Genomic DNA, 15154 nt, shown 5'->3' on the forward strand with positions numbered 1-15154 from the left:
TGACCAGCCGCCAGTGAAGACCTGGGGAACGGTGTCTCACCAGCTCCCTGGTCGGCACGTGCTGTCACAAGTACGTCCCGTGTGGCTCTCCTGGGGGAGGGCTCTGAACACTGCGCCTGGTCTGGTCCAGACTTCTCCCCACTCCCTTCTCCCTGGGCTGATTTTGCTGTGTCCTTTCACGGTAACAATCACAGCTGTGAGCACAACTACACACTGTCCTGGGACGCCTGCTAGCAAATCACTGAATCCGGTGGTCTTAGGGACCCTAACAAAGCCCTACAGCCAAAGTGCAGATAAAATCTGCCCAAGTTCTAGTGAAAGCTTTTCCCAATTCAAAGACTGGTGCCTAGACACAGATGCCTAGACATGTCCCGTGAAGTTTCAGCAGGGCTGACAGGCCATGGACCACACCTTAACTAGAATCACTTTGGGAGGAAGCAGGTCTGGGCACCTGTGCGAGCCTGGGTGAGGGGGGAGCAGCAGGACAAGGCTCGGCCCTCAGCACCCCATGCGCAACTACTTGGTCCACCTCCCCAGAGAAGCAGGTATCTCCACACCCCAGGTGACGGCAGGTGAGTGCATCTGCCCCACCTTTCGTGGATACCTGGGGATACCGACTCTAACACAGCTGTCTGCATGTGTCTGCCTGAAGGCAGCCTTCCTTAAAAACAGCATAGCCAGGGATGCTCTCCAGGGAGTGTGGCTGCAGAAAAAAGGCTGCACGAGAGTCCAGACAGCTCCTGGGCACCCGCAGGTGGTGCCGCACCAGGGGCTGCGGGCAGCATCCCTCACCGTCCATCTCCACGAGCAACTGGTTCAGGGTGTTCTCCTGCTCGCTCTGGCCCCCGAAGTGCCCTCGGCCCCGCTTCCTGCCGACCGCGTCAATCTCATCGATGAATAAGATACAAGGAGCGTTCTTTCGGGCCATTGCAAACATGTCACGAACCTGCAACAGGAGTCCACGTAGAGTCTATTTTGCTGCCAGAATAAAGACAAGGGTGACAGCCCACTCTGCACCCTCTCCTCTGAACTCTGCCTTGTTCCGCCTGGGCACAGCAGCCCCTCACACACGCGCCCACAGAGGGCCCCACACCAGGCCTGAGTGGCACAAGCGACCAGTTCTGGCTAGGGACAGGCACGCCACGGCCGCCGGCAGCAGCCTCCCGTTCACCTACCCTTGCTGGCCCAACACCAACAAACATCTCCAGGAACTCAGACCCGTTCACGGTGATGAAGGGCACACTGGCCTCCCCAGCAGTCGCTTTGGCGAGCAGTGTCTTGCCAGTCCCAGGAGGGCCGGTGAGCATGGCTCCCTGAAACAGAAGGGGGACACGGGGTTCTTCGAGGGGAGCAGATGGTACCGGGAGGAAGGAGTGCTGTTTTCTACTTGAAGTCGACTAGGAATTTGCTCTCTCAAACAGACTTCTGGGATTGACTAACAAGAATCACATCAAACACACCACTCTTACAGCCTGAGGTTTTTAAAAGATCTTTTCTGCTTATAAAATTCATGCATGCTCACCACAAAAAGGTCAAACATTATAGACATAATGACAGTCCTTCACATCCCCGTTCAAAATGAGGTCATTTCTGTAGGAAAAACTCCTGGGGCAGACTCCTGGATCAAAGGCTCTGTACATTTATTCAGTGATTATAATCAAACCGTTCTCCAAAACAGTGGTACCAATTCACACTCCCACTAGGAATGAACCTCAGCCCACCTCTCCAAATTTTTGGCCACGGTGAGTTCTGCCAAGCTTTGCAACCTTGCCAGTCTGAAGGACGGAAACGCCATCTCATTTTCAAGATTTGCTTCTTTGGTCGTTAAGACTGGGCACCTGCTCGTGTCCACCGTACCTGCTTTCTCTTCTGTGACCTGCTTCTTCTACACTGGCTTAAGGTTTAAAATCACCTGTGCACACCCTTGTAACACAGCTCTATTTCCATTCTATGCATATCATTATGCCTGAAAATTAAAAGATTTAAAGGGGGGGCTTGGATTACTCCATTCCTAGTGTCGGGTGTAGGTTAATATCTGATTATCTCAAAGGAGATCATAAAGTGGTTTTTTTAAGTGTTTAAAAACAAAATACTCACATAAGGGGGGCACAAAACTGAAGCCCACACAGAGGCGTTGGAGCCACGCCCTTTGCATATGGCCTCAGAGCACCCGCCATTGCACGGCACGGAGGTGGGCATGACACCTCAGCCCACAGTTGTGAACAGTCTTCACACTCCGTAGTTACGACAGTTTCAGGAGCCATCCCTTGCCAGCATGAGAACATTCCAGAGGGCAGGAGGGGGCCGGACTCACCAACAACACACTGGGTCCCACCCACGTGCTGTGTGAAATACACCCGTGCTGACCCCTCACAGCCAGTTCTTCATGAGAGAGTCACAGAGGAGGGAGTGGTGATTCTAGGAAATCATCACACTTCATATCCAAGAGAAGATGGAAAGCCAGGTGGGCCCTGAGCCCACTCACTGTTTCCTGACACCCACAGCACAGCATGGAGCCCACTACAGAGCCCGTGCCTGGCTGGGGAGGGGGACTAATACTCCAGGGAGAGGCCTTTCTCCGTACCTGACTGCTCCATCCCCTCCCTCTATTATACAGATTTTCTCCAGGTAATACAAGCACCTGAAAGAAATTCTGAAAAGCAAATGGAAGTGCCCAGTGCAGCGTCGGCCTGTGAACAGAGGTGAGTGGCAGCTGGGCTTGCTGCAGCCGAGCTCCGACCTGGAGCAGACGGCTCTGCACTTCCACACGCGCCAGAGTCTGAAACAGGCACGTCACCTCCCGGACCTAACCCCTGGGCTCACGGTGGTTCATTTTTTGTTGTTGCTCAAAATAAACTGTGCAGTGGTGCCCACCTTGTGAAGAGGAGCTGGGGGGACACAAGGCTGCTACAGGGCTCTGGGTGTCCTCCAAGGACCAGCTACACAAGGGGTCCTCAGCCTGGTCCGAAGCCCAGAGATGACCTGAAGGGGCTGTCAATTACCTTTGTGTGGATGTAAGTATTTCTGGGAAAAGAATCCAGGGCTTCTGTCAGGCCCTCAAAGCGTCCATGACCCCACAGAGGAACCAAGAGATAAACTTGCCCTCTGTTCACCCAGAAGCTCAATCCCCACAGCTCTGCTTCCTCTGTGGGGCACCCCAAGCCACACCCATCCCAAGACGCAGCACTCTCCTGTCCTACCAGCTGGGTCCTGGGGCTACCAAGCAGCAGCTATATCTGATCCCAAACCTGTCTATTCGAGTTGTACTTATTTTAATTACGTAATTTAATATTATATAAACTAGGGGCCGGGTGCAGTGGCTTGTGCCTGTAATCCTAGCACTCTGGGAGGCTGCAGTGGGAGGATTGCTTGAACTCAGGAGGTTGAGACCATCCTGAGCAAGAGCGAGACCCCATCTCTACAAAAAAATAAAAAAATTAGCCAGGTGTGGTGGTGCACGCCTGTAGTCCCAGCTACTCGGGAGGCTGAGGCAGGAGGATCACTTGAGCCCAGGAGTTTGAGGCTGCAGTGAGCTATGATAATGCCACTGCACTCCAGCCCCAGCAACAGAGCAAGACCCTGTTTCAAGAAAAAAACCAAAAACATTAACTCACTGTGGTCTTAAGTCCATCAGATAAGGATTTTTACCATTCTACTCTGCAAATGCTATTTCCATTCCCTGCTGTGATTAGTAAAATGCAAAACCATCACAACAAATTAAGTTGTCAAGTATCCGTCAACTCTGAACCATAGCAATCTCTGGCTTTGATTTAGGGCTCAGAGTGTTACCACGTTTTCTGGAATCAATACCTTTGGAATTTTGGCTCCTAAGTCCTGATATTGCTTGGGATTTTTCAGGAAATTCACAAACTCCATAATTTCCAATTTAGCTTCTTCACAACCAGCTACATCTGCAAATCGCACGTCGATGTTGTTCTTTAAGATCTTGGCTGTTGTCTCACCAACACTGAAGAGGCCCCCTCCTCGCCCACTGCGCCTGGCTCCCATGGGGCCCCTCCTCACAGCATAGAAGAGAATGCCAACCAGGATAAGCGTGGGCACCAGGCTTCGCAAGAAAGAGCTGGAAAAGCCAAGAAAACCACTGGTCACAGTCACTCAGGAGAAAGGTCAGAAATATCACCTTCAGGCCAAGAAGAGCAGACTGCTCTACAACTTTATTTTGCTACACAAAAGGGAGCAGTTTCTTTTTTTTAAATGTGCCAAAGTCTGTCAAGCATTTGGCCTCCCCAGTACTGAGGGCTCTGGTCCCAGGCATTTCTGTCTCCCTGACTTTCCCTGTGCTTGGCTTGATGGGGAGGGGAAGGCGGCTGACTCCGCAGTGCTCCAGCGGGCCCAGCGTGGCCTCCTCACAGCTGGGCTGACAGGGCCTGTTTTATCTCAGGAAGACACAAAACGCCTTCCTGTTCTACCTATATTTTATCTTTTCTCTTGCCCTCCAGTGACATGAGACTATCCCATTCCCCCAATGGGCTCGAGTCACTTTCAGCCCCAGATCAAACCCTCAATTCCCATAACGCAGGCCAACATACAACCAGTATTCCTGGCAACTCAAAAGTGAAAACAAAGCCCAAGTCAGCAATAAACAGCACCCAGGTGACACTCAGGAGCTCCAGTAGCAACCTGTAGGCACTTCAGGCCCCAGTACTAGGATTCTGAGAATTAAACTCCAGAATTCTACCTACCTCACCTTCTCTCATCCCCACTGCAACCTCCACTCCACCCTTAAATGCATGTCTAGAAGTTAAAGAAACCACCTAAATCACTGCTTTCCCACTTCTTTACGCTCCTCCTGGCTGCAGCTGACACTGAGCTTGTATTCTCTCCTGATTTAGCTTCGAATTCGGAGGGGCAGGGCCCGAGAAGACAAGAAGTCACATCCCCAGGAAGTAAACATGAGAGCAGGATCCAGGCTCAGCAACACCGACTTCTGTGCTAGGTCCTGCGATGTACAGACTGTATTTACTCTGCTATTTGCCCTCGTCTTATGTGCATGATCACTTTAAAAACATACCGTGTGGGGGGGATTCAAGCATGGGGAAGTAAGGCCTGAGCCCGTGTCAGGTGCTACAGTCAGGAACTGCAGGGCTGTGAGAGGGGACCTCCAGCGCCAGGGAGACGGGGGAAGTCACAGGTGCTCGGGCCCCACCTCTGGACATTCCAGTTCAACAGGAGTGGGGGACGGAGGGGGTGGTGGTGCATTTTGAAAGGACTCTCACAGGGATTCTGTTGTGGGTCCAAATTTTGGAAGGCTTCCTACAAGGCTCAGGGAATTTGCGCTACGGTGATGATATCAACACCCGTGCAACACTTTTTGAAGGCTCCCTAGCTAAATATTTCCCTGTTTCAATTCTCTTCGCAATAAAAGCAGAGCTAACAAATATATATATATATATATATATTTTTTTTTTTTTTTTTTTACCGTAGACATTGTAAATAATAGCAGATGCCTGTAACATACTGGAGAGAACCACATCTGAAAATAGGTTAAACACTGAATTTTTGTTTTGTGTTCAGACCCAAGGCCCCAGATGAGACGGCATCACCCACATCCCCTGACTCACCCGTCGCTCTCGGTGGTGTAGACCACTGTTGCCTGGTGGCTGGGCTCAATCCCCAACTCCCACTGAGCAGACTCCAGGTTTCGCTCAAAGGTCTCAACACTGCCGATGTTAAACCACACGAACCTCTGCAGAGATCAAGAGCAGATTCAGGCTGCGTCACTGAGACCCACCCAGCCATGCGTCTCGCCACAGCCTGCAGTCCTCCTCCTGCTCCTCTTCCAGCCACACCTCTTCTCCTATCCCTAAGCTCCAACACACGGACAAGTCCCACCCTGAGGCTAGCTTCAAAGGAAACTATGCTAACAGCAGATGACCCTTCGGTTCTGGCCCCCCTAAACTTAAGACTTCAAGTTCTAGATGAAAGTGCAACTGCTGAAGTTTGCCTTAGTCCTTTTGTCTTTTTATTCTTCTCTTCTCTTAAACCGTGGCAAGTGGTTCTCACACATCACTTGTCAAATGTGAATCACAGTTATGGTCTTACATGGGCTCCCATCCTACTAGAAGACTGTGTTAGTGATACATGTCAGTGAGACAACCACCACATTAACGGGTTGTTGCTGGATGCTAATTCAGGCATGTTACTGAAAAAACAGAAAATCACACTTCACATTTAAAAAACCTGTCTGAACATTCAGGCTTAAACCCATCCCTCACCTCAGAAGACGTCCCAGGGGCAGGAATAACACGTACAAATTGTTTGTTCACGACTTCCAGACGGTCCACCTGGGAGAAAGAGAAAAACAATCAGAACGGCTGAGGGAGTGGGCAGGATGTTCAACAGCAAATCACGGGCCTGGTCCTCAGACACATTCCACAGTGCAGACACAGCCTCCAGCTGTATCCGAGAGACTGCGCACACTCGGCAGGACAGATCCAAGCGTTGTCTCCTGATTAACTTGGACGTTTTAAACCTGGAGTACAAATCTATTTCTATCTTAATAAACAGAAACCAATTCCAGAAGCGGAATTAAAAGTTCATACATCTGAGCACCAAGATCCCAGACTGGCTTAAAAATCCAAAAAGAATACAAATAAAAGTCTTATAAATGATACAGTGACGTCTTAAATACAGAGTGGATTCAGAAACATCTTGTCCGCCCAGCTGCAGGTACCACAAGATAATGGTGCCAACAGGAATGAAAACGCAGGCCCGAACACCCACAAGCTGCCAGCACCACTACACACGGGTGTCCAGCAGGCGAACACGGCCCCCCGAGAAGCAATGTGGAAAAAGCACAACTTGAGGGGAGGGTACGCCGCTGCATCATGTGCAAGGAAAACACTGGTGCTCTCTTGGCTCTCCACAGAATCTGAAACCACTACACCAACACAACTTCTTCTGGAAACTAAGTGAAGACTTAGGGTTACGTGACCAAAGTGGATGTGTCTATTACTGAGATGCCTCCCGACCACAACACGACCTTGTCACCGCCAGCATGTCAGACACTTGGGAAGGACTTCTCAGAAGCTCTAGAATCTGTCCAGAATCCATGGACAGAAAGACATCCTGGGCTGACACACCTGTCCCACTGCTCCTTACAGCTACACCTGGAGGTGGCAGGTCCACGGCAGGGAGGGGCTGGGCTGCAGCTCCCCCCTTCCTCCCACAAACACTCCTGTAGGCAGCATCATCGTCAAGGGCCTCTCTGAAAACAGGCACGTGCCCTGTGACCAGACAGAACACCTTGGCCACAAACCTTGACAGGAAAGGAGTTTCAACAGAAAAAAGCTCAGCTATTAACAGTGTATCGTTTAGCAAACATCTCTGAGGGCAGCAGTGAAGCCAGGCAGCCGCCCTTGTGTAAGTTCACGCTGAAGCAGCACTTCGCTTGACCTCAGCACCCTGACAAACTCACGCCCTGTGCAGGACAAGTGGTGTCTCTGCACAGACACAGACAGGCAGCAGGGCCAGCGGCACACTAAGGGGAGAGAAAAGATCTCAATCAGTTATGAGACTGACATTTAAAGATAAACGGACAAATAGAACTCTTAGAAGCCAAACCTAAAAAAAGATAAAGTCAGGCAATTACATTAAGGAAATCTCCACTCAGCAAGAAAGTGAGTGTAACACCATTCTGTTAGAGTAGTTATTGGAAAAGTAAAATCCTGTTTTGTCTAAGCCCCAAGGGTGAGACCGCTCGAGATATCCATCACACGCGAATTCTCGACCAAGGCCTCGGCACTCCCAACCTCTCCAGGGTATCACGGATCACGTGCAGGGGTACACCACCCTCCTTCCTGGTAGACAGACCATAAATTGCCCTCACCAGACCTCTGGCCAGGTAATACTGTACAAAGTGCTTCCAAGTGATTTCCTTTCCAGGATCTCGAAAATAGAAGTAGAAAAATCCCATGGCAACGCCTGCCCCCAAAACGGCCAGATTGCGGAAATCCTTGTTGTTCCAGGGGAACTCCCCCTGTGAAAGAAAAGATAACATGTTTTCCAGTTAAATGAGGGCAGTTTCTTCATGAAAATGGCTATTTCCTTTTTCAGATGTTATTAGAAAAGCTCTCCAAACCTTCCCTCCTGATTCTACGTGACATGGCCTCGTGTGTAGTGAAGCCAAAACCACTGCTCTGTTGAGGAAAGACCTTCACGAGCTGTGTAAGACATACCAAAAGACACCTCGGGAGAAGCAAAAACCCAAGGAGAGTGCTGCCTTTGGAGCCAGCCTTTTTGGAGTTACTTCTTATCTGGGTCATTCAAAATTTAGATAGAAATCACAACGCATTTTTAGAAGTTAATTTCTTTGAATCTTTGAACTAATTCTTCAACTTAGCAAGCGGAAAGATTGCTATGGGTTTGAATGTTATGTGTCCCTCCAAAGTGTATACGTTAGAACACAGCCCCCAAGGTGAAGGCCCTTGGAAAGCGGTTAGGCAGAGCCCTCGTGAATGAGATTCGTGCCCTTACACAAGGGCTTGAGGGAGAAAGTTCATCCCTTCCACCCTGTGAGGCGGACGCAGCATTCGTCCCCTCTGGAGGAGGCAGCATTCAAGGCACCACCCCGGAAGCAGAAATCAGGCCCTCACCAGACACCAAACTTGTCAGCACCTGGATCTTGGACTTTCTAGCCTCCAGGATGGTAAGCAATAAATTTATCCTGTTTATAAATTACCCAGTCTCCGGTATTCTGTGATGGCAGCAGGATGGACTAAGACAAAGATCACACAAACCCTGGGCTCTGCAGTGACTGCATCTGCTGGGGAAGGGGCAGGGTCTGGGTCTGGGCCTCAGACCCACACAAACCTTTCGTATCCGTGTCCACCAGGCAGAGCCTCCCTGCTTCCCTCCTCTCCTGCCTCCATCTCCTCTAGGCCCGGCATTCTTGAGGTCACCAGTTTCTAAGAGAAAACAAAGACTGACTTTAGAAAACAATTACATATGATTTTCCAGAGAAAGAAGATTAAGAGAATAGAAAACACTTACGACATATAATTTTAATAACACCGATGCCTTCTGGAAATAAACAGGGAACAGGAAGAGGAAGAAACTATTGTCAAGGAGTAGCTTTAGATACATCTAAAGTCCCTCAAATTTCACCTTGCTGGCTTCAAGCCTGAGCTTCGATGGCAACAATTCTTTTGGCTGACAGTCCCAACATTGGCTGGAATTACGGAAAGGAAAGCAAGCAGGAAGGAAAGAAAATGGTGAGGCAGGCTGGTACAGGTGTCCCCCTTCTTAAGAGAACCATAATGCTCGTCACCTGCTCTAAGCAGAGTCCACCCCTCCTCGGAAAATCTTGCCCCTTGTGTACAGTTGTGACCTATGGACTGTGATATCAAAGTGGAGTCCCATTAGCCTCTTCCTGTGACCCCAAAATAATACCATGACAACATGGACAAGGCCAAGGAATGACCCCAGGAATGAAAAAAATCATATTATAAAATAAAGTAAAAATGTGCACGAATTTTAGGACAAAGCATGAGTCTTTACAGAAACATTCCATGTGTAGCAAGGTACGTCCTCACGCACTCCTACGTTTCCTATTCCATGATCACAGGCACCCGAGCAGGAAACATTTCACAGGAGAAACACATCGAATAACACTGACTTCACCAATTCCCAAACCCAATCCACATCACCAAACCATGATATAATTTAAAAGATGATTTGTCAAGGCTGAGGGTCCAAACAAGGTGAGAAGATGCTGAGAGAGAAAGGCAAGGAACAGAGTGACGTGGGTGATGCCCCCACACAAGGGAAGAGAACATCAACATCACACACTCACAGACCCACGTGCTGTTACTTCCCAAGGAGATTAACCCCAAAACTAGTGAATGTTTTAAAAATACTCAAATGTAAAACCTGACAGTCTAATTTGTCAAATTGGCCCTTTTATCTTTTTTTGGACCAACTGATTTTTTGAGTCTGTTTCTTGTACCCCTCTTAAAGTACTTCTCAAACCCTTAGGGACAAAATGATGAGGTTCTAGTACTTTAGGAGAAAGAAGCACACTCAGAAAAACAATCATAATGTCAAATCAGGACAGAGGAAGTAGGAGAGAACTCAGTTTTCTCTCCTGTCTTTCTTCTTGCTTGATACAATCAACACGCACCCCTACACCCTAATGCTGGGGCACATCTTCTCCTCTGTGAGACACGGGGTCTCCAGTGGTCTCTGTGAGCACTGTCCCTGTGGCACTAAACATAGGCCCACAGCCTGCTCTCAAGGGCTCTAAGCAGACAAATGTGCTCTAGGCTAACTATAGTCTGCACATCATCTCTGTTTTACTTTCCAAACATGAGGCTTGGCTGGTCCTCAGAGTCAGATATGCAGAAACAAAAATTTGTTCCCACACCTTCCAAAAGATTCACCTAGAAATCTGCTTCTAAAGGAGTTTCTCTTTCACCAGCTTTACTAAGATATAAAAAACAGTAAAGGCATGGAGAAGCTGCTGTCATGTGGCTCAATATGGAAGCCAGCACAGGGGAGGACGGGGCAGCCTGAGTTCTCCTGCTCCTCGTCCCCTGGATAATCACTGTGGGAGACACAGTTCCCGTAAACCTCTTGCTGCTAATGATGGTAGAAGAAAGACAGGTACCTTTGGGTGGTTTTGAACACAGCCGCTGGGAAAATGACACAGGTCTCCCCTGCAGAGCCAGCTGCTGAGAGCGGATCACCTGGAGGCACTGAAACAGAGACAGGATTCCTTTACTAGCTGCTTCTGCAATACAATGCAGCATTTTCTCAGGAAGGGCTGGAAGAGGCAGGATGCAGGCTGAGATAGAAGCTTGCTCCCTTTATTCACCTGCTTAAATATACTATTAAAAGTATGATTCAAATAGGATAAACAGGAACAAATTCACTGCATAAATGCAAAAAGAATTTTTATAGCTACAGCAAGCAAAAAGACCCCCAGAAACGGACCAGGCGCAGTGGCTCACGCCTGTAATCCCAGCTCTCTGGGAGGCCGAGGCGGACTGATTGTTTGAGCTCAGGAGTTCGAAACCAGCCTAAGCAAGAGCAAGACCCCATCTCTACTAAAAATGGAAAGAAATTAATTGGACAACTAAAAATATATAGAAAAAATTAGTCGGGCATGGTGGCGCATGCCTGTAGTCCCAGCTACTCGGGAGGCTGAGGCAGGAGGATCACTTGAGCCCAGGAGTTTGAGGTTGCTGTGAGCTAGGCTGACGCCACGGCACTCTAGCCCGGGCAACAGAGTGAGACTCTGTCTCAAAAAAAAAAAAGACCCCCCAAAACAAAAAAACTAACCATGACTTAGTAACTGAGGCAATTTTAGTAACTTAAAATATTACAACTTCAAAAACAAACGTAAGACTAAAATCTAAGATTGTGTTAAATGAAAATACTGAAATATACTATGACTCATCTTTGATCAGCCAAGAAGTTGATTTTTTTTTTTTTTAAAAAAGATGAGGTCTCACTGTCCTGCACAGGTTGGAGTACAGTGGCTATTTACAGGTGTGATCATAGTACACTACAGCCTCAAACTCCTGGGCTCAACTGATGCTCCTGCCTCAGCCTCCCAAGTAGCTGGGACTATAGGCCCACATCACTGTGCCCAGCAAGAGGTTAATGCTTTTGTCAGACCAAGAAGGCAAACAATTTTCCAGACCTTCCTGTATTTTCTTCAGTCCTCAAGGAGGAAAATATCAGTTTTTACCATAAGCTGCTAACAATAACTAACACATTAGTTAAGGACAGGACTAGAAACAATTTGTATTTTTCACTATTGTAAGTCTAAAGCCATTAAACAAAAACTATTGCAACATACTTAAAAAACAACTAAGCACACTCAAGAACCTATTGCTAATTGTATTCTACAAAAATCCCAACATAACCAAAGAATTTGGATCGTCCTCAGTATTTTGTTGTCATGAAATCAGACTCAGTTGACACAGTTGACAACACCTACGTTATTTTAGCAGCATCAACATTCAGGGTGAGGCAGGCTCTTACCCCAAAAATTATTGTAGGCTATTACCCCAAAATAAGTTCATTTCCCAGTTAGTAACTTGCTAATCAACTAAATTATTCAAATTTCCATATGAAAGGCCACTATAGACTGAAAATTAAGACGTGCTATGAAAAAGACATGAAAATTAGGGAAAAATCCAAACAAAGAAGCTCAGAAAGGAGATGCTGGCAGTAATGGTGATGACACCACACCACACAAGTAAAGGCCGTAGGGTTAATGAGGGCTTCTGCACCGGGAATGAATCAATCTGCTGCAGCAAGTCATCCCAGCACCAACGAGACACGGTACCCGACACAGACTGAACAACGAAACTCAAAAGATGCCATGAAGGTGCATTACCCTGATTGGGGCTTGGGACCAAGGTATGGATCAACAGGAAATCCACACAGAGAACAGCAGGTGGTCATTACTGGGCACTGGAGGGTGCCAGGAGCTTCTCAGTCACCTCATTCAATCCTCACTGCCCATCTGAAAAAGGAGATGCTATCACCCCCACTGCAGAGACAGAAAAGCAGAAATTAAGAGGTAACGTGAGTGCCTGAAGTAAGACAACGTAGCTGCAGATGCGTGATGAGAATGCTGGTACCCAAACCTTCCAGGGCTTCTCCAGGACGACTACAAAGACAGGGTATCCTGTGCTGGGGCTCAATAGACCCCAGGTAGCCTACAGCCCTTGAGGTACAAAGTATGACTCTTCAGGCCTCCAAAACATCCAATTCCTTTGGGGTTTTTTTGTTTGCTTGTTTTTTGTTTTTTGAAACAGGGTTTCACTCTGTTGCCCAGGCTAGGGTGCGATGGCGTTATCATAGCTCACTGCAACCTCAAATTCCTGGGCTCTAGCAACCCTGCTGTCTCAGCCTCCTGAGTAGCTGGGACTACAGGCGTGTACCAAAACACCCAGATAATTTTTCTATTTTTTGTAGAGACAGGGTCTCCTCTTGCTCAGGCTGGTCTCAAACTCCTGGCCTTAAGCAATCGTCCCGCTTTGGGCTCCCAAAGCGCTAGGAGCACAAGTGTGAGACAAGAGCAAGGACAGGGTAGGTAGCGAATCGAATGAAAGATGACCACGTGGAAAACTCCACAACACGAGCTTCCCCTGGGCAGTGCTGACTGTTAGGGTTAATTAGAAAACAGAGTGCCACCACCTCTCCTGCCTTCGCATGCACCCTCAGCCCACCAATCCTGAAGTCCTCAAAGGAGGGCAGACCATGGGGCTGAGCCTGTGCCTGTCTTGTTCACCATGATATTCCGTGGCAGTAGACTGCCAACAGATATTTGCCTAATAAACGAGATAAGGATGAATGACTCAGTCTAGGAAGGGACCCAAGATCATCCAACTTCCTTCCTTCATAAAGACATGGAGGCCCACTGCAGTTAGCGATTCAGGACTCACCTGTGCTATACCAGGATGTATACAGTTAGTATATTACTGACTTTTGACCCATGTTAACTAGAACAACCCTTTGCAATGCTGACATGCCACATGACCACAGGTGAAAGACTGTTTTCACCGATATTGCTAAAAACAAAACTACCCTGCAGTTCCCCAAATGAATGGAGATGAGGGGGGACAGTTCATTCCTGAAGACAGGACAGAAAATAAGTTCATGGAATCCTTCTTCCTATTTTACTACTCGGAAAACCATGATACCTTTCTGGGAGCAAAATTCAAAACTTCTGCATTAGTGCATTAGAAAAAAAATTCACTGTGACCGCTGTCCACTGGGAAGTATCAATACAAAAATAAAACAACCTTAAAACATGGAATATTCCATACGTTTCTTTGTCTATAAAGTAGGGTTACACTAATACATACCTACGGGACTGGTTTAAGACTAAAATGAGATAATCCCTGTAAAGCCCTCAGCACGTAAGCCTGCAAACAGTATTAGCTGTTATTAGAGTGGTAGAGCTGGGCTCAACGAACGTTCGTTGAATAAAGAACAGTTCACAACACTCTTTCACGTCTGTTGCCATATCTGGTTTGCAGAGCAACTCTGTGAGGTAGATAAAGCAGAGGTGTTAATACCGCTGAGCCTCCCAGTCTAAGCAACACGGCTGGTTCGCGGTGGGGCGGGACTCAAGAGCTAACGTGGCTCTCTGGAGAGGAGAGAAAGGAGGTCGGAGGCCGCTGTTCACTTTCCCGAGGGGAACGGACAAAGGGGCGGGCATCTGAGAGACAGCGGGAATTTCGGAAGAAGTGGGTGGAAGCAGCAGCGTGCAGGCGAGGAGGAAGAGCTCGGAGGACGGAGAGAGTGCGGCCAGGGAGCGGGAGGTTCCGGCCAGGGGCAGCCGGCCTCATCGCAAGGGACTCGGGCCGAGCCGCAGGGGCCGCGGCCACCGCTCCGGGGTGTGGCCTGCCCCTGTTGCCCCGCGCCGGCTGGCGCAGATGGATGGCGTCACCGCGGCGTCGCGCACAGCCCGGGCGCCCGGAACTGGCAGACAGCGCCTCCATGCTCACCCGTCGGGCGATGCCAAGGGCCCTCACGCTGGTCCCAGCCGTCCTGTCGCCTCCCGGGCCACCGGCACATCGCCACACCACGGCGAGGGGCCCGGTCACCGTCCGACTTCCGGCAGCTGCCACTAGCCGGTACGACATCCCCCGCCCCCCACCTCGCGCCGCTACGACGCGCGCACGCGCAACAGCAGACAGGTCATAGGGCACCGCACCCCCGCATGCCCGCCGCCGGCTCAGGGAGGCCGCGCGCGTGCGCAGTATGGCCACGGCGCCGGCTGGGGACCTCTCTTAGGTGTCTACCATTCCGCCTGACTAGCCAAGGAGCTCGCCATGAGCGCCGCCTCGCCCTGCCCAGACCGCTGAGCGCAGAAACCCCCGCTGCCGACTCGGGCTCGGCGCTAAGAAGTGTCCTCGCGCTTTTAGACTTCTCTTAAGTCAGGCATCTCCAAGAACACTCACTTCTGGGGTCCTCCATGGGAAGCGACTCACAAAAGTGAACGCTCGCGCTGCGCCGCCCCGCCCGCGGACGTCGGCCGCGTGACAGGTGTCCCTGCGTGTGCCGCAGCCAGTTTGGCTGTTGCGCCAATGTGGGTCGTGAACAAAGGAACTGATGAGGTGGAGGTTGTGCCGCATTGTTCCCTTTTATGGATTGACGTTTGGTTGATTGG

At 49.3% G+C, this 15154-nt stretch overlaps 1 protein-coding gene across 2 annotated transcripts in view; it reads right to left on the reverse strand.

The window, feature by feature from the left end:
- Nucleotides 1-14683, reverse strand: part of LOC105820642 (AFG3-like protein 1) — a 21829-nt gene extending 7146 nt beyond the window's left edge. The window contains exons 1-9 of one of the 2 annotated variants that reach the window (XM_012657174.1): nt 14490-14683; nt 10628-10715; nt 8833-8927; nt 7850-7999; nt 6237-6305; nt 5583-5707; nt 3811-4081; nt 1176-1313; nt 793-946 (exon numbers count right to left, since the gene is read on the reverse strand). In XM_012657174.1, the coding sequence (XP_012512628.1) occupies nt 793-946; nt 1176-1313; nt 3811-4081; nt 5583-5707; nt 6237-6305; nt 7850-7999; nt 8833-8927; nt 10628-10715; nt 14490-14627 (1228 nt within the window). In that variant the 5' untranslated portion in view covers nt 14628-14683. The remainder of the gene's footprint in view (nt 1-792; nt 947-1175; nt 1314-3810; nt 4082-5582; nt 5708-6236; nt 6306-7849; nt 8000-8832; nt 8928-10627; nt 10716-14489) is intronic. The other variant, XM_012657175.1, reaches the window with a different exon arrangement.
- Nucleotides 14684-15154: the final 471 nt, after the last annotated feature.

This window comes from Propithecus coquereli, unplaced genomic scaffold (assembly GCF_000956105.1).
Source record: "Propithecus coquereli isolate 6110/MARCELLA unplaced genomic scaffold, Pcoq_1.0 Scaffold531, whole genome shotgun sequence".
NCBI classification, from domain to species: Eukaryota; Metazoa; Chordata; class Mammalia; order Primates; family Indriidae; genus Propithecus; species Propithecus coquereli.